The sequence below is a fragment of the Sturnus vulgaris genome, chromosome 1 (assembly GCF_052056855.1).
Source record: "Sturnus vulgaris isolate bStuVul1 chromosome 1, bStuVul1.hap1, whole genome shotgun sequence".
NCBI classification, from domain to species: domain Eukaryota; kingdom Metazoa; phylum Chordata; class Aves; order Passeriformes; family Sturnidae; genus Sturnus; species Sturnus vulgaris.
In genome coordinates, this window is record NC_142243.1 from 152,222,558 (window position 1) to 152,247,207 (window position 24,650).

Sequence of the window (24,650 nt, forward strand, 5' to 3'; positions counted from 1 at the left end):
TGTAGTGGCTGGTACTACTGGTATAGGCTGAAGTACTATGGCACTTACATACTGTTAAAACATCCCACCCTATATTAGTCAAATCATGAGAAGTTGATTTATCTGGTTTAAAATGTAGCAGGAAGGGAAAAGAGCACCTTATCTTCCATAGATACTGAAGCTGGAATTCAAGAAGAATCCTGTAGTTCTCAAAAAAAATTAAGAGTATTTTTAAAGTTACACAGTGATGGAGGACACAGAAGCATCTGTATTTTAAAAAAATAAAACAAAAGGAAAAAAACCTCATTTATTCATTTTGTTATGTCATTTACTCATGTCAACCAAACTGACATCTTCAAACTGCAGAGAGAAAAAAAAACTCTTAGAAATTAAGTCACTTGAAAAGAATATTCAGAATGATTAAATGTAATAAAAGCTACCAAGCAGAGTAACATGAAAATGAAACATCTCTGAGGATCCCATCATCATCATCAGTGATACCATTACCCTAACAGAGTCCTCCAGGCTACTTAGTTTCTTGGAAGAACTGTCAAGAGACCATTTAACTTCCAAACCAGGTATCACTCCAACAACAACAAAAAAAATGCTTTCTCTGGACACTATGTAAGTGCAGGGACATTTTGAAGTAGATAAAACCTGTCCATTCAAGCAGAAAAACAACAAAATGAGTTTGAAAAATACACTAGTCTTGCCTACCAATGTTAAAAACTGTTCAAGATTAGTGCTTCTAGAAATATGCTATTATTTCTCTGCAACTTTTTTCCCCTAGAGTGATGCCTTAAGTTTTAGCTTCTTATTTTTATATTCTGTACTGCATTAGTATATAACTCTGAACATCATATAAAGTGTTAGCAAGTTCTCCTCACAGTTCAGTCAGACAAAACAATCCTTTACCAGCCCAAGGACAGCATGGCAGCTTCAGGCCCAGAAAGTGCAAACAGCAAATTGAGGAGAGCAATCTGGGAGGATGGGACTGCATAACCTGAAGGTGTAACTGGACAATTAACCCCAAAATGTAAATGGATTAAAACTTATAAAAGTGTGAAAACTCGTGACCCATTGTCCATCTTGGGTGGAGCCTTGGCCAGGCTCTTGTACTGCCTAAGGTGTATCCTTTGAAGGCCTTTTAATAAATACCTGCTTTATTCCTTTAACTCTGTCTAGCCTATTCCAGGATGCCTCTCAAGGCATCAAGAGAAGGGAAGAAGACACTTAAGGCACATATTTGCTTCTCTCTCAACATGTAATTAATTAGTTCCTTTGATGAGTTTATGAATTTAAATATACTCACACTTGTCTTTAGGTTCCCTATACAGGGAATAAATGAACGTTAACATTCTACATAATGAAGTAATCATTGCAAATTAATTCATTAACTTTGCAAAACACTGTCCCCACGTAACAGGAGCTTTTTTAAAAGTCTCCAACAAGTCACCATGTATAACACAATCCAGAAAGAGCAGCTATTGTTCTTACCCCATTTAGTGTCAGGGAAATGCTGAATTTCAGAAATTGCAGTATAATAGCTGGAAAAGGGAATTCATTATGCTCATGATGTGAATATCCTGTTGATCTTTTCAGTCACCTTAACAGGTGACAGAGATCTCACTGCTTCAGCTCCTTGTGACTGGCTGAGTGCTTCCCCCTGCCTCACCCAGTCTAACAACCTCAGAATCAAATTAAATGTCCATGCTGACCTTTCCAGCCAGAGGAGGAACTCTGAACCATCCAGCTGAGGGACAAGAGATCCAAAACTTCACTAAGATTTGTAGCAAACATGGATCTCCCAAATCTTGGTCAACTTGCTTTAAGACATGGAATCACAGAATTGTTAAGGTTGGAAAACACCTCTCAGATCATCACTGTCCAACTCTCAGCCCAGCACCACCATCATGTTCACCACTAAACCACGTCCCCAAGTGCCACATCTACACATTTTCTGGAATGCTTTCAGAGCTGGTGATTCCACCACCACCCTGGGCAGCCTGTTCCAATGTTTTCCAACCATTTCAGTAAAGAAATGTTTTCTAATTTCCAATCTAAACATCCCCTGGTGCAACTTAAACTCATTTCCTCCCATCTTGTCTTTTGTTACTTGGGAGAAAAGACCCAATAAGATGTCAAAATTCAGCATAAATAAATGGAGGGAAAGAATCCTAAACTTATACATGCAGTAAGAGGCTCTCAGCATATCATTTCTGTTGAGAAGCAAGATCATGGAGTTGTGGTTCACACATTCATGAATCTCCCAAATCAATGATGAGCAACAGTCAAAAAAGCAAATTACGAATTTGCATTAACCTATGATTGTAAGGAATGTAATATAAAACAAAGAGCACCATTAGGTCACTGCATGAACACATAGATCACCTTTCAAATAGTGTGTACAGCCTTCCTCAGACAGAACTGAGAGTTCAGAAGGGACACGGCTGACATGGAACAGTTCCCATAACAGGGACAATGAAGCCCTCAACAGTTAGAAATCCCCAGTCTGCTGTGACAATACCCTGGGAAAATGCATCAAATCCCTGCAGGAACCACGTTTAGAAGATGTGCTGTTTCCTCTCTCATGCAATAAAAAAACCTGGGAACACATGGACACCACTAAGTGCAGAGCTGGTAAGAAGTAATTTAGTTGTAACTCATCTTGCCACAGCATGCTGTGAAGTGCTGACAGGAAGAACGAAGAATTTTAGAAAGGAGAAACCCACCAAGGTTGAGTAAAAGTGCCTAGAACCAGAGGAACCATACTGAGTCCTGGAAGCTCCTAAGCTAATAACAGTTGGAGACCAAAAGCCTAGAGGAAAACAGAAGTGTGTGCACAGTTTTTTCCTGTATTGTGCCACTGGAATCTGCTCTTAGCCACTGGCAAAGTTGGAATATTGGCTGGATGGTCACTGATCTGATCCTGTGCAGCCACTCGTGGTTTTGCTTCCTTTAATCTGGAAAAACACCCAACATTTCTCTCTGTGAGACAGCACACTATCAAACACACATCAGCAATTCAGACTGATAACTTAAGTTTACTTTCCAATTGGATAAATATGTATTATCAGAAACATCAGTAATTTATCCCTTCTGCACCATGTCCTGATTACAAACAACAAAAAAGGAAACAGCAGCAAATGAAAAGACGTGAAAGTAAAAATTGCCCTACTAAAGACATTACTTTTAAGAGACAAAAGTATTTTGATCATCATTGTAAATGTGGCTGGTCTCCAAAAGAAAAAGGTACCACAGCTACTCTATGATTAAAAGTCATGTTATAGTTGCCATTGATTTTAGCTCTTTACTGTTCTTCCCATCACGCTCTTACCTCCTCTTTGGAAAGTTTAGCATCTGTAAACTTTGTAAAGTTAAAAGCAATACATAAAAAAATAAAGTAGCAATTAAATTGTCAATATATTTAGCATCTCTAATAACACTTTTAAAGGACACAGAGTACACAGCACCCACAGATACCAAAGTTCCAACAAAGCATTAATGGATCCTACTCCTTTATCATCACAGAAAGAGGAAAGCTTGAACTGCTTCAGCTGCACAACCTTTCAGAGAGGCAGGAGTTAATAGTAGAGTAAAAAAAAAATGGTGTTCAAAGATTTTTTTCACCTGTGTTCCCATAAGAGCTGGATACAGAGGCCAAAAATCCAAATCCCACAACTGTTCAGTGTCCATACTAAGAAGTATGTTAACTTCACCTCCTACAGAATACTTTGGGTTTATGTTATTTTATCAGAAAAGCTCCTAGGCAGGTGCAGTTTCAGAGCTTTTTGGACACTGGGCAAATGAAGGAAGTCTTATATATGTGTGCATATATATCTATAGAAACATATCTACTCTGAAATGTCACTTGCTATCAAGGGGCATTTTTCAGTGTCTCAATTCCCTGGCACCCAGTTTTCACAATGTCAGGGTGTGCTCTTCCTTCACTATCAGCATTTTCAGCAAGATCTAAATTGAACTTTAGTGTAGCAACACTGTAGGGTTTGTGCAGTTAAGTCCTAAAATATTTTTAAAGTATCTTTAGATTTTACATTAGGGAGGTTTCAAAACCAAAATCTTTCAATTACTAACAACTACTATAATTTTTGTCTAAATGCATTTGCAAGGTAACTCACAGAAATCATTCCTATTCAACCTGAATAAGCTCTGTATGTAATTTTGTTGTATTTTTCTGTTCTGAAAGATTACTTATAATGGTAATGCACACTTGCAAGTGGATCCTGGGAAATAATCCAAATAACAGAGAGTTTTTAATATAGGAATATCTTGCTTTGTCAAGGTAATTTAATCAGTAAATATATCAGACAAATGAAAAAATACAGAGTAATTATTCCAGAAAGACTGTATGTTTATTATAAAAAGGAAATCATTATTACAAATATCTGATACTTGTAATTCCAAATAATTCTAATAGAAGCAAGCACTGCAGCTTCCTTTCATTCAAAATAAGTTTAAACACATGGCACTTTCTCTGCAGTACAAATATTATTATGCCTTAAATTTCAGTCTGTCACTTCAGGCAAAACTGCACTCAGCAATCATTCAGAATTCTGCAATCCTGGATAATTAAATAATTAACTCACTGCTATTTTCCTTTACACCCCACTCATGTTTGTGAATTATTTTTCCTTTCCTTCATAAGCTAAGGATACAAAGAGATACCTCAAAAACACTGTCACAAAGTAGTTTAGAAGGCAGCAGGGCAAGGTCTCATGATGAGGAGGTTGGGCCAGACTCTCCTGCCCAGAGCTGCCTCAAAAATTCACCCTTGAATCTGCAGAGCCCAGCCAAGGGTTGTCTTTGCTTCACAAGACACAAATATTCAAACACGCAGCCACATCACAAATGGGTGTAACACAAATGGCACAGCAATTAGAGAAGTGTTTCCAGCAGCACATACAACCCTCCCCAGCAAGGAGAAATGAAAAACTCACCATCACTGAGATCCTGGAGAAGGTTTTCTTGGCAAGAAAAGTCCAGCTTCACTTTAATGTTTACGATAAATGTTGCAATCTTTCCAGGTTTTAGAGGAAACTGGCAGAGAGTGTCTTCTAGATTCCAACTCAAAAAATCTCCATACAGCTTCTCTGTATCAAAATAAGTACATATTTCATAAGCATAAGCCCTGCATTAGGAAGTTTCAGTTTTGAACTGCTGTAGAGAGTACTAACCAATTTTTCATGTCCTGTTTAAAATCTAAAATATTCAGAATTAAGGTATTAAAACTAATGTAGCACTAGAAAGAGAGAGAAGTTACTGGGTACTGACACTGACCTAGAATCACACAGATCACAAAGCTCAAAATATGAATTTAAATTAAGAAGATCACTACCAGAAAAAAAACTGCACAACAGGCATTATTGAATATAAACTTTAAATATAGCCTGCAGGGGTTCTAAATGTTGATGTAGTTTTGAATCCTACACAGTTCAACTCAGGAGGTGTCAAATGAATGAAGAGCACTTTTCATCAAAATAGAGCAAACTTAATCAGCTGAAATTCTGAAACAGCTGTAACATCATTCTACAGTTATTTACAGGGCAATAGAGAAGGCTAAGAAGACTATTGGCTTTCAGCTTTTTATGAAGTCCTTTCTTAAAGCTGAGAAACAGCTTTTTATAAGACCAAATCATTAAGGACATCAGACAGGATTAGTCCTTGACAAAAGAAAATTTGTTTAATAAATTGTCATTGGTCCATTTGAGATAGGGGAGCTGTAATTATTAAGTCCTCCCTCATAAGCCTGACATGACAGAAAATTATAAAAGGGGGAAAAAAACCACAGAATTTACTGTTCATCTGCACTGGGTCTTCAGTTCTGGCCAGAGTCAACCCACCCCATCCATAAATTCAGTCATATATGCCAGACCAGACAATGCTAAATTCTACAAGAAAATCTATTGATACATAAAACAAGCATGATGGTTTGACTGGGAGATTCCTAAAGGTATGTTTATTGATTTATTATAGCAATGCATGTTATCTCCAAAGTATATTGGAGAATTCTTCCAAGAGCTCATTTAACACCAATTGAGCACAGCAGGGACCACTGAAAGTCACAGAGTTCATCTCTACATCCTCCCAGGCTGCTTGATAAGAGCAAGGTAATTAAAATCTGCTGTGATTCCAGAACCTTTCCAAAACCACCATCTAAGATCCACATGTGAGGGAACGGGGTGGGCAGATATTACAACCTAGAATAAAGGATCTTTCAGAAACAGCAATCAGAATTCCAGATTATGTCCAAACCATGCTGACTTGCACAGAAACCTTTGGTTTCCCTTTCTAGGGAAGGAGAAAACAAAGAGAATATTTTTCTATTAACTTCTACCCAAACAATAAAAGCTTTCCCTGAAAGATATTCTTCTCACAGACCACCAGATGTTGTGTTGTGTCTCTCCCCATCAAATCAATAGCATAGATTTCTTTATAAAAATAAAAAATCCTCCCAAAAATTGTTTCCTTAAACTCACCTCCACCTCACCAAATGATTTAGCTGGAACCATATCACCATTCTGATTATTTTCTTCTACTTTCAAGAAAAAAAGTAAATTGATAAGTATGGCAATCTCTATCCCCTTTACCTGTTAAGTAAAATTCAATATGCTAAAGGAGTGTTCTCCCACATTGTAAACAAAGAAGGACACATCCCAAGCAGTGGAGCAGCCAACTCTTTCCAAAATGTGTTTTCATTAAGAGATTTATTTGAAGACATTACAAGTGAAAAGACTTTTGAAGTGAGAACAGCCCTTGCAGATACTTTCTAATTAACACCAGTAATTACAACACAAGATCTAAATGCTTGAGCTAAAAGCTAAGCTGTAGATGTAGAGAAACAGCTAATTTATATTTATCTGACACTTGGTTATAGTTTAACAATGTTGACCTTGTTCAGTAATCAGTATTACAGTGAATTATACTCTGGCTTCAGACTTTACAGTTCAGTGGAAGGCTAAATTGGGGCAAGCCTGCATTCAGCTCTTTCTCAAGTCCAAAATCTGTGCTTAGCAATCATCTTAAGTTACAAGCAATTGTTACCAGGAGTTTTAAATAGCAACCTGTTTCATTTTACTGGGTACTAAATCACTAAAATCCCAACAAATATCATGTAAAAGCTTACCCAGAACCTAACTTTGGGTCATCCTAGGCAAATCTAACTTTTAAAAGATTTTAAGGTCTGCCAAAGAAAAAGCCCACACTGACATTTTGCATAGAGAAGCTGGATACAAAAGTCTTTTGAGAACACAAGAACCCCAATTCTTTTCCATCTTAAATCCCTTGGTAAATCGGGCTTTTTGCTCTAGTTTATTTTATAAACCCAAAATAACTATCAGTTCTAAATGCACAGGCATTGGCATTCATGCATTTTAAATTCTCCTAGACCTGCTAGGTAGAAATGAACCTGCAGGACTTGCTGTGTTCTTTCCAATGTGATAACACAGTTAGGAAGGAAAGAAGTCATTGCACAGAAGTAATTGTGTTCAGGGAGAGTGAGAATATGTGAGGAACAACTCTGCAGACACCAAAGATCTGGAGAGAGGAGAAGGAGGGGCAGGAGATGCTCCAGGTGCCAGAGCTGAGATTCCCCTGCAGCCCAGGGGGGCCAGGGGAAGGACTCCTCTCCCTGAACAGCAGAACAAGGTGTGGTGAACTGACTGCAACCCCCATCCCCACCTCCCTGTGCCACTGTGGGACAGGATGGAAAACATGGGGAAGAGGGAGTGGTGGGGGGAAGTGTTTTTAAGATATATTTTACTTCTTATTATCCTGTCCAATTTTGTTAGCAATAAAATTCAATTACTATCCCCAAGGTGAGTCTGTTTTGCCTGTGACAGTAATCAGTGAGTGTTCTCTCCTGGATCTTAACTCATGAGACTTTCACTATATTTTCTTCTTTTTTGGCCATTTGTGGAGGGAAGTGACAGAGCAGCTTTGATGGGTGTCTGGCATCCAGCCAGGGTCAACCCACCACAATAACCCAACTCCAATTTGAAAGAATTTACAAAGTTTTCCTCAGTAAAAAAAAAAAGATAAATAGATCTATCCTGGATATTCACAGTTCTTCCTGAACCTCAGAGCAGATTTTTCATTTGTGGTCTGGCGGATGTATTCCAAGGCCATGGGAAGAATACAGCTGGACAGGTGAACCTGTTTCTCTGTGTTTAAATTCCTGAGGTCTGTCACTTCCAGGAAAGTGAGGATTTTCCTTCATCCAGGTTGACTCAGTGTGTGTAGCTGGGCTCACCACTTGGGCTAAGATTGCCTTTTGGGCTCCCCTCAAGTCTCAGGTTTGAAAACACCAGGGTTATATTTGACTCTGAATGGATCAAATAGTTGGTTTAATCAAAGCCTTTGGACTGCACTCCCTGTCTGAGACACAACAAACCTCTAACAAGAGCTGACTGGAGCCAAAGGGAAGGCATCCAGCTCTGCACAGGTCATCTTTCCAAAAAAAGGATTACACTGTCTGACCCGGTGAGGGACATGTAAGGTGACACAAAGCTGACCCTGACAGTGCACATGTGATGTCCAAACCACAGATGCTCCAGCCTGGCTCAGGGGTGCAGTTAGCCACTAAAAGCCATGACAGACACGTCTGTTGTGGCAGCATGACAAGTCCCTCTTGCTGATCTGCCTCAGGATCTGTTCCATAACACAGGGCTGCTGAAGGACTCAAAACCCTGTGATGTCCTTTGTGAACTGCACAGGGGGAGCTGCAAGTTCTTATTTATCTGAGGGCCAGACTGGAAAACTCAAAGAGCTGCACCTGATAGTGACAGAAGAGAAGTAAGGGCAGGCAAGTGTGAAAGCCTTACCTCCAGAGGTTCCCATTAACATGACACCACTCAAAGCAATGGCACAGAAGTTGGCTTCCTCAAGGCAAGTGACTGGCTATAAATCCAACAACAGTGAAAAAGAGAATGTCTGCCATTTACAGCACTCATCTTTGTGCTAAAAGCTGTGGCTCCAGAAACAGAAAGCAGGGAAATGGGTCAGGCAGGCAGCAGCTGCAAGACATTCACAAGCAACTGCCAAGACAAAAAGAACCAAAGGAAATCAGGTGTAACAAAGGTTGACTGAAAGCTCTTTGTATTTGGCTGGAAGTGGCCAACAGCTTCTCATGGGGTCCTGAGCTGACTGGCAAGCTGTGGTCAGGCAAATGAAGGTGACCACCAGCTTGCAAGATCTTGAGCAGTTTGAACAGGCACATTTCAGGGAGGAGTAGCACAAAACAACCAAGAGACAACTTCTTAATACACTACTGACACCGGCACATGCTCTCAACTTGATGTGTAACACCAAGAGTTTGTGTTGCTGTTAGAGATGGTTTAATGTCATATCCCCATGAGTTCCATGCATGTAGTCACTGACCAAATGAAGCTGATGACATTACTTTAGTTCCCTGTTGATCATCAGAATCCCATCTCATGGTACTGCCAGCCCAGCCTCATGCATTTCTATCAATTTATGGTCATAACTAAAATGGAAGAGAGCCCATGAAAAGAGGCAAAGGTCCACCCCCAACACAAGAAAGATCTGTTGGAAAAAGTCCAGAGGAGGCAACTAAGTTGATCACAGTTGATCACCTCTGCTATGAAGACTGAGGGAACTGGGGTTGTTCATCCTGGGGAACAGAAGGCTCTGGGTAGATCTTAGAGCCCTGTCCAGAACCCAAAGGAGCTGCAAGAGAGCTGGAGAGGGACTTTGGACACGACATGTAGTGACAGAACAAGGGGGGATGGCTTCAAACTGACACAGGACAGGTTTAGCTTAAGTATTGGGAAGAAACTCTTTACAGTGAGGGTGGTGAGGCTCTGGCACACGTTTCCCAGAGAAGCTGTGACTGTCCCAATACCTGGAAGTGTTCAAGGCCAGGCTGGATGGGGCTCTGAGCAATCTGGAATAGTGGAAGGTGTCCCAGCCCATGGCAGGAGAACTGGAAGTCCAAGGCCTTTAAGGTCCCTTCCCCTCCAAACCATTCAGTGACTGATTCTGTGATACCCTGCAACACCTCCATGCAATCACATTTGAAATAATATCATTATTGCATGCTTAATGTGGATCATTAATTCTTCTGCCATGGACAGCCTTTTCCAGTGCTTACCTTGTTTCCACAGCACAGTCATTTAAAAAGTCATACTTAAGGGGATTTTTTCCTCCAATAACACAACTCATTTCAAGCACACAGCTCCAAATACAGGAGTGCATTTCACTTCTGTGAGACAACACAAGAAACTGAACATTCTGCTTGACAGGACCCTGGATCACCTAAAGTTCTACTTTCAAAAGAAGGTTAAGATGATTTCTAGAGATCCCTGCCCTCACAGACATTTCTGATTGCATGATTCTGATGGCAGAGTTCTCACAGTGTCAGAAAAAAATACCATTCAGTGCCTCTCAAAACTCACTTGTTTTTCTGAGATAGGGATTTAAGTTGCATTTTTTGAGTATGCATGCTTATAGCTTGCTCATCAGAAATTTTCCTTTTTCTGATAGATAATTATCATGCCTAATAGCATTTAATACACTGTCAGATACACAAAGGGCCTTCATCGTAAACATCTTCTATAGAGAAAGAAAATACAAGATGAAGTACAATTAAAAGTCTATCTCATCTCTCCTTTTTCCCTCAGGTTTTAACAAAAGTTGTCGTGGAGAGATGGTGGTTTTAAAGTTGATATGAATCTCTTTTTCAACATTGTGAACCCATTAACTGTGTAATGTTATGTAGAAAAATTCTGATTAACATGTGATTCACAGGCCTATATATTCCACTATTTAATACAAAAAAATTCTCCATTTCACCTGAGTGCTGTATTTGGCCTCTCCATTCCATACATGCACCCCTGGCCCAGGAGGAGAGCATGTTGGAATTTCTGAAATAAGAACAGTAAGTCATCATACATTTCAACTCCTAAAATTATTCCTGGTAACAAGTCTCAGACCCAAAATCTATTTTGAGATGATTGGCAACTCCTATTCTCTGAGGTTGTGGAGAAGGGGATACTCTGTTATAAAAAAAATCACGAGCTTGAATACTGAAATGAACAGAAATCACAAGGTATCACACTGCATTTTAATGCTCTGGCACTGACAGAATAAAACCTGCAATAAAATAAGGTATTTCTACTGTCAGTAAAGATTATGCTGCTTGTCACCTGCTGTACTTCTGTTAAGATCATTTTCATAACAATCCCTCAGAGGACAAACAAAAAAAAATACATCACAAAACAAAAGCAGGATTCACTTATCAGACTACTTTTTAATACTAACATGGACAGAGTATTTCAAGAGAATTAAGTGTACACAGGGGATGTGCTGTATTTCATCCAGAGCTTCAATTATTCTTTTAACTCACAATAGCTTATTTTATTTATTGTCTTGTCTTTTAAAGTCTTCTCTCCATTTTTTTTTCTTACTGCTCACTGAGTGAGATAGAAACAAGCTTATTTACTTCCACTCCCTCAAGTAGGACAACATTACTGCTAATAGTAATTTATTTAATTAACTAATCAGCATATTTAGACATAAGGAGAAAATAATTTAGACCCAAGGTTCTTCCTCTTTACAAGTAATTGCCTCAGGATTTTTTCCCTAAGGAACACTAAAATTAAATCTAGATTTCCAAAAAGCAGGTTACCCTTTAACACACAGACAGTTCTACAATTTCCATTTTCTTACATTATCTTTCATTTCTATATTCTGACAATAAAATCAAACGGAATTATTTCAGCTCTGTAATGGGAATTATGATATTTATTCTAAACTGGCCTAAAAGAAGTATAACACAAATAATCTCTTATTTTAACAGAGAAGAAGTCAGCATGATTATTTCCAAATATAAATCAGCATACACACCCTTGGTGTTGACTGTTTTTGCTGTCACCTCCAGTTTCTCCAATGGTTCTGTTCCAATATTTTCTAATTTAATGATGAGCTCCTGGGTCTCTCCATTGAACAGCTGGACAGACACATTAGTGGAGATTTCATCCCCTGAAGAAGGCTGAAGTGTATGAGCAGACCTACAAGAAGTGACAAACAAATTATTATGATGAAAATGTTAAAAGCCTGTCCAGGTTACTCTATTCACTATTCTTGGAAGACTCAGAAACAACTGCTGAAGATACTAGATACCATTTTCCAGTCCCATTTTTCGAACCATTGAGGACACAAATTAATAATTTACGCATAAGACGAGTCAGATTTCAAACAATACAGAATACATATTGTAACTCTGAAAGTTTGTTAAATTACCTGCAAAAACTGTAAGGAAGGATAAAGGAAAAAAAATCAAGAGCAGGTCACTGCAATGAGCAGGTTTAGTGGACAGTGCAGGGCCCAAACCTCATAGCACTGGATCCTGGGAAAAATTCCCAGTGTGAAAGGTGAGACAGTGACTAGAAATGAACTCTGTGGAGCATAAATGAGGGAAGGAGGTTGCAGAACAAGACAGATGGGCAGAGGTTCCATTCCTGACTGTATTTCCTGTGCTAATGCAGAGTGGTCAGAAGACATCAAGGATACAAGGACAAAGTTACTGAGATTAATGACCAATAATTCCACTTCTTTTTGCAGGTATTCCTGCCATCCTTCCCTTTGATCCTGTCCTTCCTTACCACAAGACAAGACAAGCAGCCTTCACAAACAGGAGCAGATTTCAGTCTTTCAGAACAGATCTGTGACAAGGACTTCAAAAAGTATTTTCTGATCATTCAGAATGTATTGTCATGTACTGCTAGCATTTCAGGGCTCTGAAATTTGGGCGTGTGGAGTGAAAAGGACGAACAAATTTCATTTTTCCCCCTCATATTGAGATAAAAGAATCATGGAATTGCATACCAAAAAGCAAAACAAATCATGTTTTCAGTTACTGTATAAATCTACATGTATTCATTAGTGATTTCTTCTGCATATTTTTCTCTCCTACTTTTTATTTCTTCTGTCATAATTGATCTGAATTAATACTGATGCCTGGACTGGATTGTTAAGATATAAACAGTGAATTCTTGGCTTGATAATCCCTCTTTGCCCAAAACCAAATTTTTGAGCACAACAATACTGCAAAATTATTTCTGCATATTTCTATGAAATTCCACGGTTTCAAGCAGTAAAACAAAAAACTCAGGTTTGCATTCTAAAGCAAATAACACAGATTTAGATTATGTCCTGTTTTACCCAGGCATTGATTATACACTCATGTGGAAGAGCTTTTATTCAGCATGTGACTAACATTTAAATACGACCAAATAAAATTATCATTTAATTTAATTTTTCACCTTGGAAGGGAGGTGCTGATCTGCAACCTTGGCAAAGCTGGAATGACTTCAACAGTGCAGCCATTGGTCTTCACTCCTGGCAGATTGTCCAGAAGGCAGTCACTGAAGACTCCAAAAACTGAAGTATGATAACCTGAGGTTTAAAAGAAAACACCAGTTATGTTGTGAATTTTACTGTTTCCTGGCAGGTCTAAAAGTACTAAGTTTACTGGTCAGATCTTTTCAGTGTATCTGCTACCCAAACCACCACCTTCTCTATAGAAAAATCTTCTCAGGACACATAATATGTACAGGACTTTCAAACCCCTGAAATAACAACATTTATAAGTACCTGACAATGTACAAACAACACATGTTCACCTCTGCATCTGTGGCATGTAAAATAAAAGAAATTGTAAAGAGACTCTGATTTCTACAATGCATCACAGTTAATTTCTGCAGAATTCTTTACAAGATCAATATCACAAGTTATAATGGACACCATTTTACAACTCATCACCAAATTCACTGGTGCACATAAAACATGTCAACCTTCAACACACGTTCCTTATTTCCTCAGAAAAATGTTTATAGGAAAGACTCTCAACTGCATCCAGAAGGATAAAAGAATCCTAAAGGACATTATTAATGGAAAAAAATAAGCATGCATAAACACAGACACCTGCCATGAAAGACCACAACTTCTGAAAGTTCAATTTAGTAGAAAAATACCTCCCCACTGATTCCTTACCAGGCAATATTTATGAGTTGTATCTGAAGGAAAATTTGATACATTGACACACAAAAACCTGCCAAGTACAGAAATCAACTCCTCTACTTGCAATACATTTTTAGTATGTGGAGCTCAAAGGAGACAACTACAGTACAAATGTTCTGAATGCTTTGATGCTATTCTGTATTTACTGAAATTGTTTCTGGGGAAAAAAAAAAAATCACATGAAAAATTGTTTTATGAGCAGACACAAAAGCACTTAAGAAAAACTCAGAGAACAGAGCTTCTTCAAGTTCAAAGCCATCTTCTTTTAGTGCTTAGCTTTACTAAAGTGGTTCTTATCCTGTATCCTAATTTTGCATTCCAGGAAGACATATTTAAAAATGTGATTTGGTAAGATGATTCACTCCTACTACATGTTGAATCCATCCTCTCCACATATGCCTCCTTTTCTAGGTCTGCTAGTCTTCTGTAAAAGCTCTTTAATTTTCTTCCTTACTACAAACACAGTTTTATTTAGTCTTATTAATGAAATGATATCTTGACTGCAACAGGCCATACACCCTGGCTAAATTGTTTCCACGGAAGCAATCTGCAAAAATTTCTGTAATCTTACATGAACACGATTAATTAAGGAAAAAAAAAACCCTGCAAGATTATCTTCTGCATTCTCAAGAAAAAAGTTCAAATAATCCTCCTTAGAAGCTTTCCAAATGAAAGCATTAATAAAGGGGAGCTGGAGTTCATTATCCCCATCCTCTCACACATGAGATACTCCAAGAATGTGCTCGTTACTGCTGCTGCAACCAAGTGATTCATCAGGCTGTTTTTAATGAAGCCTGGTACAGGAAACAGATTCCCTATTTTTCTTTTTTCTTTTACTTACTGAAGAGAATTTAGAGTGGTGAACACACACGTGGCAAACAAAGCCAGGCAAGCCACAGGGGTGTAAAACTCAGGCTGTTGTGGCAGCAGAGAGTGAGTGGAGCCATCCCTTACCATTGACAGTGATCTGCCCCGTGGTTTGGGGAACACCAACGAGAGTCACGGGATAGAGCCCAGATTCTGCAGGGAGGGACAGGGCAGCAGGGAGAGACTCAAATTCTACTCCAGTTGTCAAGAGACCCTGAAAAAACACATTACACAGATAAATCCATTTATGATGTACACTTATATTTTCATGCTACATACTTATATTTTAATCCCATGCATTACATCAGCCAAACTTTTATGATTTATTCCAATTTACTCATAGCAGTTATTTCGGGGTTTAAGTTGCAGTGACTGCAGCGTGCATCCAGAATTAAAGCAGGATTTGTATTCAACATGGAAACGTGTTTCAGGAACTGAGCTGGGAATGATACATGAAAAACTAATAAAAATTTATACCCAAGAACAGTTAAAAAAAAATTACAGATATCACCTGCACGGTGCTGTTTTGTACCTATATTTAATTGTACCTGTGACTTTAACTTGAATATTTGATAGATTTTGGGCAGTGAAAATCAAACATCAATAGCAGATCTTGCTTAGCTCTAATTACCTGGCCAAACTATTTTTTCTAAGAGGAAAAAAAATACATTTGTGTTTACAGATAACAGAGGAAGTCTAGCTTAACCATCCAACCTCAACATTTCAGTGAGTTGGAATAATGCATTCATTTTGCTGAACTGATCCTCTCAAGCCTAAATGCCTGCAGTTACTCCCTTAGTGTCAGAGAAATCTTTTAGCATCCTAAATTTAAAACATGGGACAAAACAAGAAATGAAGCGGAAAAAAAATCATTGAAGAAATTTCTGAACACAGCATTACTGTTTTTAGTAGATTGGGGGTTTTCTTCAAGCTTGGTTAATGAAATAGAGATGCTTGAGCATAGAATGTGCTGCTAAAAGTAAATTTGATTTTGCAAAGCACATAAATCCAAGTTACCCGTTGTTTTTCTATACACATATTCATTTTTATTTTTGAATAAAGATGCTACAAAGACCTCCATCAATAAAAGCAGTAAGCACAACTGGATTAAATCTCAACTCTGTGTGAATGCTTCATGAGAACTGAGAACCCTGTTAAAGAGGAACAAACTACTTTTGTGAATAGAACTGGAAAAACTCCCAGTTTGAGCCACAGAAAAAAATGCAACATACCCAAAATCTGTAAAATCTTTGCTCTACCAATTACTTCTTTGTAGACTTGACACTCTTGAGACAACACCTAATTCACCCAAAGCTGCTCTGGCTTTGTGGAAAGCTGCATTAGAGAACTCTGTCCTTGAGACTGCACAAAATTCCATTTCACCATTTTATTTGAGCTGTAAGCAAATATTCTGCCACAGCCTCATTTCTACTGAATTTTCATTTTCCTCCCATTTCACATGGAGACTTCAGCTGTCAGAAAGAATCCACAAAAGCACAAGTAAAACCTAATTTTGTCTTTCTGTATATTCACCACTCAGTGTATCAGAGCACTGGGACTTTTTGATTCCCACATTAATCCTTCCAGTGGGATTCACCCCACAGAAATGGGATGAACATACTTCCTTTAACACTGATGTAGCCTCAATTTTCACTACAATTCTGCTGCTTTTGCTTTGGCTGAAGCAAATCTTAGAACACAAACAAAAGGTGACCCCATACACAATCCACAACTCACTTTTAAAATGAGTATAGAAAGCTTTTAAACTTTACTTAGTCTCAAAACCACCAATCTATCACTTGGCCTAATACTCAAATATATTTGAATTATTCAGGATTCATCCCAACTAAAAACTTTCATCCAAGGATTTAAAGTCCTGCAAAATCAGTGATAAAAAAACCCCAAACCCTCCAATATCTTGTTTACTATCAGCTGTAGCAAATGTAAATAAACAAAACTGACAGGAACCCCTAAATATTCTCTAATATGTAATGCAAACCTTGAAAATAAAGGGATTTTTCTGAGAACAAACACAATGTAAATGCCAAAACATCTGCACCAAGCACACACTATACCTGGACTAGAAATTGAAGAACTTCAAGAGCTTTAGTACAAAAACAAGAAAGCATCAGTCCATGCCCCCACTTTCAGAGTTCTACTGTTCAGTAAAACTGCTAAGTTTTGAAAAGGAAAAGACATTACAAAAGCATTAAAACTCATTGAAATGGGAAAAAAAATGAACTAGACTTCAGATTTCCAGACATAAATTTAAATCAAGATACTTACCCTTAAAACTTAGGCCACACAAGTGAGTTTTAGAAGACAGTGACAATATCTTAGAATGTCTGAAAGACGATTTCAAGATAGCAACTTGCTGAATCAGACAATTCTGCAATATCTGCCCAACATTGCCCTCTGGTGCCTAAAGTTCTGCAGTTTAACACTGAAAACTGATCAAGGCTGAACTACTCTCACATCCATTAACTAAAATATTTCAGCCACACCACCAAAAGTAGGGAACTGTGTTAGATTTCTTTTCCTGAGAGTTTTATACATTATTTCAAGTAGTAATACTTAGTAATCATTTAGTCATCACTTGGTAATAATTTCTCTTTCTGACCCTATAGGAAAATATCATTCAAATCCAAGGTTTCCTCCAGGGAATATATGAGTCACACACACACAAAGAAGTGTTTACATTTCTTTGTATTCTTATAAAACAATTTAAATTGTCTTAGAGTGAATGTATGCATGCTTTTATCACAGCATGTCTTTCAATCACTTCAAATCTCATTTTAGTTTTAGAGGAACAAAACAACTTGCATGTAAATGGCAGCATTTGGGGATGCTGTTAAAATAACATGAGTATGTAACTGCTTTTTTTAGGTTTTACTTACCAATCCCAAAATGCAATCATTCTTTTTTTAAAGTAACACGACCTCCAAAGTTAAGTTTCCATGCTGAATATACTTGTATGCCATGCTGTCAAATACTTTACACAAAAACTGTCAAATATTTATTTTAAAGGAAATTTTCCCTACTATTTCTAATACGGTTATTTTAGGCAGACCTAGAAAAACATCAAACAAAAACATTTTTATTCTTTTTCCCCTTCACCTTTCTGTGTACATTCTTGACGAATGCAGTCTCCACTAAATGTAGTGTAGCAGTAAGTAAATATTCTCTCAGGGCAGCAGAGACAGCAGAAGATGTGAACTCAGGAAAGAGCAGTTAATGGAAACAATTTAAAGCATCATAAGCAATTATACATCCAAATTCATCAAAATTTTAGATGTTCTTTTTAAACATAAAACTCTTGACTAATAGCACAGTATTGAAGTTTAAAAAAAAAAAGAGCAATGGCCATTCTTGAAGGATCATTAATCAAAATACCCCACTTGATTGTGTTCAATTAAATACAGGTCCCAAACAGAAGGAGAACTGCAGAACAAATATTTAATCCTTGAATAATGACTAAGTATTATAAATTGCAATGTTTCTGTGGGTTAGGGTAGCATTTTTTTGTTTCTTGATATTTATTTATTAAATACAGTTTACACTGTCTGTAGATCTTGTAGCTTTCTTGGAACTATGGCTGTACTTTCCACAGTAAGAGCAGGGAAAATGCTTTCCCTCAATACATAGCATTACCTCAAAATTTCTCAGCTTTTTTTTTTTTTTTTGCTTTTAATAGGAAACTTGATAAACAAAGATGAAAAAGTAGTTAAAATCTTAGAGAACCTAACATTTTACAAAGCATCTTCATATGTATTTTAGTAGTAGATTTCCCCAGACTGTACTGTGGTTTGCTGCTTTAAGCATTTGTCTCAAGATACAAAATAAATCCAGTTGAGATTTCCCAGAATTTTTTGGATTTTTTTTGAAGGCCTGAAACGTGAAGACCATTTTTTTCCTGCATAGAAAACTGCAATAATGGCAGTAACTGCAGAACAAACTGCAAAAGGGCTCGAGGCCATCACTCACATACCTGAACAATTCTGTACAGAAATCAATACTCCTGGCAGAAAAGGCAAAGTGGTGGCACTTATTTACAGATGAACATCCCTTCTCCAGGTGACCTGGACCCCAGCATGGCAAGAACATTCTGTCTAATCCATCACAGCCAATTCTGGTTAGGCTCATTTTTGTCTCTCATTCTGCTGATTTAAGGTACCTGCTGAGTTTTATTAAAGCATTTGTTCTGATCAACCCCAAGATCTCTCCTATTTCACTTTATTGACTCACACAACTGTGGGAGCTAATCACTTCCATGCTCCATGACTGAACATTTTCATTTGTAATTTTACAAATGCACCTTTCATTGGACCAGCCTTCTAACTCTATGGACAAAACAGAAACATGAAATAGAAAAAGACAGAAAAGGAACACAGAAATGGGGCAGAAATGAAGAATAGGTACCTAATTAGAGTCCCAAATCAGGAATATTCATGACAGGAAATTAACAGTAAAAACAACAAAGATGGGCCAAGATCCTTGAGAACAATATAACGAAATAAAGAAAATCAATTGTTCAGGGTTTATCATCGGAGCAACACTAATCAAAGTCCTGTGTCCAGACTCAAGTCAAGTCTAGAAATTCAATGCCTTTTACTTAAGCACACCTCAATTAACCTACATGGACTCAGCATTAATACTTCAATTAATGAAAAAGCTCAGGAAGCCTTTCCATTGGGAATCACTCTCTTTAACAACCTGTGCTCAGTGCTAAGTTGTTTACCATCACAACAGAAATCCAACAAACACAAAGACACAGTAGGAAAAGCACCATTGCAAAAGCTTGGATTTCATTTAGCGTTAAATTTATCAGAACAACAAATCTAAATTGAGGAAAAGTGGGGAATTTCAAAAAACTAAATAGGACTGTAGATTTCACTACAGTACATACTGGTGAATGCTGTACCATGGAAAGGACAAAGAAAAATTAAACCAAGCAATGGAGAACTCAATGATGATTGCAAACAAGCCTGAATGAGCAGTCATCCTGCAAAGGTGAGGTGCTGAGTCAGGCAGGAGGAAAAATATGAGAAAAACAAGCTGAAATTGCCACTAAATGACAGAAAAGTTACACTTGCTATGAAACTGAGTCTGTGAGAGTAAATAATCTGAAAGAATAGGATATGTGATGAGAAATCAGACAAGAAAAGGATATGGGGACTGCAGGCATGAGTACATGTTAATAATAAAACACACCATTTTAAAATATTAACCAGCACTCTGAATTATTAAAATGAAAACAGAAGAGTTTATTCCTATGATAAAGTAATACCTATTCCCACATTCCAGAAAGTTCACAGATGAGACTGGAAAATCAACAACTTAGGTTGGAAAGAAAGGGTAGAAGTCATCTTGTTTAGCCCAGTGCTCAAAACAGGGGTAACTCTGGTGGTAGTTTAGGTTTTTCACATCCTGTTCACTCAGGTTTTCAAGATTTCTAAAGATGGAGGTCTCAGGTTCTCTCTGGACAAGCAGTCCCAGTGTGTGATCCCCCTCATGCCTGGGAAAAGGGAGTTTTTATTAGGGAGGGAACTTTCCCATGGCTGCAGCACATTCCCTGACTCTCATCCTTACCCTGGGCACCTCTGGGAAGAGCCCAACTCTGGTTTTGCTGCACTTTCTCATTTTGGGATTCAGCACAGCAGCAGAAATTACCCCAATATTCTCCTCTACAGACTGAACAGATGTCAGTGGTTTTGTCATTTGGGGAGCTCCCAACTGGCCTCAGTTCCAAAAAAAAAAAAAATATTGGCTCTAAAATTCTAAATCAAGGGGAACAAGCACTTTCCTCAACTTGCTACAGTCTTGATCAAGATACAAATCTACCAAAATCAACCAATTTGTCCAAGTGAGCCCACATTAGTGAAGAGCAGAATTTCTCAAAGCACTGACTAAAGAGTGGCATTAATCACTTCAATGATTTGTATCTCGTTGGCAAATTAACTCCTCTTGTGCCTACCATTGGAACTGGAATTCAGTGTTAATTCCAAGACAGAACTTTATCACAGCAACAGTAAGGAGAAGTATTGGTGCTACTACAATTAATTTGCTCAGGGAATGGATGTTGTCCAGATCTGCTCAAATGCATTGCAAGTTCTTGAGTACATGTAACCACATAGAAGGAATTTCCTGAGTAGACAATTTTCCAAGTTTTTTTAAATATATAACAACATCATTACTTACACAATACAAATTAGATTGTAAATCAAAATGTTCTTAATCAATTAATTCCCACAGAGACCTTTCTGATGTGCAGCTTTACAACTAGTTTTTCTATTAATCCCTAAAAAATTTGAGTACCTCTGTGAGGGTGAGAGAAAATGCTGCTGGAGAAACTGGCATGCTAGTTTGCAAGAATTAATTTTATTGTGCTATGGGAACAAAATCTTTGGGCACGTTTCCTTCTCATGGAAAAACACTTTATTGTATGTGGTTTATGATCAGTAATTTAGGTCAACTTGTTTGACTAGACACTGCAGTAGACATATCAATAAAAGCAAAACCCAAACAAAAATCACAAGCAAATAAATGTACTCTGATTCAATTAGTTTGACGGAACAAAGGGCTCCAAGAGATGTGATTTATATTTACAGCAATACTAAAGGTAAAAATATTTAATACAAAGAAAATGCTGGATTAGGACTGAGTGGATATTAAGTTGGCCTGGTAGCTACAGAACTTTTAACCTTTAAATGGACAACATTTTTTTTAAAATCCTGTCAGTTGGAATGAAGAAAGAAAAAAAAAAACACAATTTCCTTTTTTTCAGGATACACTTCAAGCAGCCAGCTGAAGTAGCAGAGAGCTTGGGCTTGATCCTTCTAACCTCACATATTTCTCCAGTGGTTTAGCCTTTTTTATCACCCCCTTCTGATCACCTGACATTACAATGTTTTCAAATAACATATACCACTGGTAGAACAAATCCATGAGCTGAAGCTTTTATTAAAACCCAAACCTTCTCAGACCTAACTATTTTAGCTCATCAGGTTTTTAAATTGTGGTCAAAATGGGAATCTGAAAAGCAAGGCTGAATGCGGACTTTTAAACGACAGTAGCAAGTGTACAATAATTATAAGGTTTCAGTTTATAATTATTACTTGAAAACCAGTCTATGTAAATCATGTAGCAGGAGTTCTACTCAATGCAGAATTGTACAGAACTCACTTATGGGTCACTGCCAGTAAAGCATTTAAACACTCTTGAGTGGCAGAGATTTTTCTTTTCAGTATCTCATCACCAAAAATATGAGAAAATTGACAATATCACACTGTTAAACTGAGGCTATGCTGGCTTAAACCATCTTTTAAGAATATTTATACAAAACCATATTTGAAAGTCCAAGTGTTTTTCTTCAGAAAAACAGCAGAAAGAGAAGATTAGAAAGATGCATACCATGTTTTCTACTCGGAGCTCAAAAGGCATAGGGTTGTACACCATCAACTGAACTTCACACACATCTCCCTGCACCCACTGGAAGTCTGCAAGGAATAATCACAGAATTAAGGCAGGAATTACCTAATCATAGGGTTATAAAAGAATAGCAGCATCTGAGCTGTCAGATTGTTATAATGCTTAATATCTCTCTATAATCTGCACAGCTCAAATCCTACTCAACAGCATTGTGTGATACCAGCTGTAAATCCCAGGCAAAGCAATAGGTTAAGGGACTGGAAACATTCATTAACACAGCAATAGTGCTCTAAAGACCCAGTGCTTCATTGGCAAAATTAACTCAGGCATCAATTCAAAACTACTTCAACTCAATCTTTACCTCCAACACTTAAAGGTTTCCATACTTGGAGTTATGTAGAGTACACATGGCCTTGATATTGGATAAGAATCAAGCAGGTAAGAAATGAACACAAGTCCTCATATAGACACAGCTGATTATATGGAGTAAATAAAGAGACAGTGAAGTAAAAGTGGGCCAGGTAAAAAGATGAACTTGCAGTTTCGAACTTACACAAGACAGGTTGAACATTAAAGATACTTCACTCTGCCAATTTTAATATTTTTTGAGTTTTATAATTTAAGGAGACGAGGCTGGACTAGCGGAAGGTGTCCATGCCCATGGCAAGGGAGGTTGGAACTGATGATCTTTAAGGTCCCTTCCAAGCCAAACCATTTTGTAATTCTGTGGTTCTGTGGGAGAATATGGAGGTCAGGAGCAGAGATGCAAATTTTTAGTAATTGTTCAATGCAGAAAGATTATTTTATATCAGCACTTCATTGTGCCTACGTTCTAAATTTCTCACAGTGAACCACATGCACCTGAAGTTCAGACTTTAAACTAAATGCAGCAAGATTCTCCCTGCAAGCTGAGAATGTGCAGTCCAAGTAAACAAAAGGTGATTTAATTACATTTTTAAATAAATCATGATTATAAGCTAAATTATAACATACACGGATTAGTTCTTACTAGTTTACCCAATGATTTTAACATACATTGCTAACAGTTTTTTACTAGGATATTAGGAAATGTCCAGTAAAAAACACTGTGTTATCAATATTAAGACTTTAATGTACAGTTGAAGCAATCTGTACTCTAATTGTACATTCACAATCATTTACTATCTGATTACATTTTGCAAGCAATATTAGAGAGCTCAAGGGAGATGTACTTAATGCAAATGTTTAACTCCAATTAATGCTAGTGGAAATTAAACACATACATCCACAGATGTTAATGGGCTATATTACTGTGAAACCTGAAAGCAAAACTGTTGATTAAAACAAAACATTCAAATTCACAGTGGTATGAGATGTTCTCTACATTTCATATTTAATTGCTTATTAGTGTCCATGATGTCTTAGGCATTCTGCAGGCCCCTAACACCCAGTGACTGCTCTGCACAGGTACAGAGTTAACCATTATGGTTTACTACAGCAACAGAGGCACCTGCAGCAGCACAGCAGCACTGCAGTCCTGGATCTCCACATTCTAGCAATCACCACACTGTGCAATGCCTGTTCCAAAAGCACAGCCATCCAACAGGGCTCTCCAGGCACAGGGCTCATCCCACCACCTTTCACTTATGCCACTGATGTCAAACCTCTGGGACTGGGCCAAAGCTCCCAGCTGGTGTTTGTTCCTCATGCTGTGTGCATCAGTGTGGAAACATTTCAGGTGTGGTACCTTGTGGCCAGCACCTGGTGAAGCAGATTGAGGGATCCCATCAGGATCCTCAAGGTTTGGCACAAAATCCCATTGCTCATCACTGGGGAGCCTGGTTTTCTCCCTTTCCCCCTTCCAAGCCAATTCAAAGCTCTGTCAGTGAGCCCCATTGCTCCTGTGCTAGAACTCCTTTTTCCATCTGAGAAAGGCTCATCCCATCAGGCGTTGACAGATCACCCCATGACCAAAAAACCCACGTTGTTTCCATTGACACCAAGCTCAGAGCCACGCATTGACCTAATGGAGCTGCCTGTTCCTATCAATATTATTCCTTGCTACTGGAAGGATCAAGGAAATCACTCCCTGTGCTCCTGATTCCTCCACCAACTGTCCCAGGGCCTTGAAGTCCCTTTGGATTGGCCTCAGACCTCTCTTTTTATTGCTGCCAATCTGAACAACCAATAGCAGATAGTAATCAGAGGGTCTTTCTAGAATGGAATTTTCCAGTAATGTCCCTCACCTGAGCCCCTGGGAGACAGCAGACGTCCCCTGAGCTGGGTCAGGTCTGCACATGGGGCCCTCTGCTCTCCCTAGAAGGGAGGGAGTTTCCTGT

General features: G+C 38.1%; 1 protein-coding gene across 3 annotated transcripts in view; it reads right to left on the minus strand.

Annotated features, from left to right (window-relative positions):
- TRAPPC9 (trafficking protein particle complex subunit 9) overlaps positions 1-24,650 on the minus strand; it is a 447,339-nt gene that overhangs the window by 374,123 nt on the left and 48,566 nt on the right. For all 3 annotated transcript variants that reach the window (XM_088179749.1, XM_088179758.1, XM_088179755.1), the window contains 5 exons: positions 22,315-22,400; positions 14,992-15,118; positions 13,281-13,413; positions 11,863-12,026; positions 4,938-5,090 (listed from right to left, as the gene is read on the minus strand). In XM_088179749.1, the coding sequence (XP_088035875.1) occupies positions 4,938-5,090; positions 11,863-12,026; positions 13,281-13,413; positions 14,992-15,118; positions 22,315-22,400 (663 nt within the window). The remainder of the gene's footprint in view (positions 1-4,937; positions 5,091-11,862; positions 12,027-13,280; positions 13,414-14,991; positions 15,119-22,314; positions 22,401-24,650) is intronic.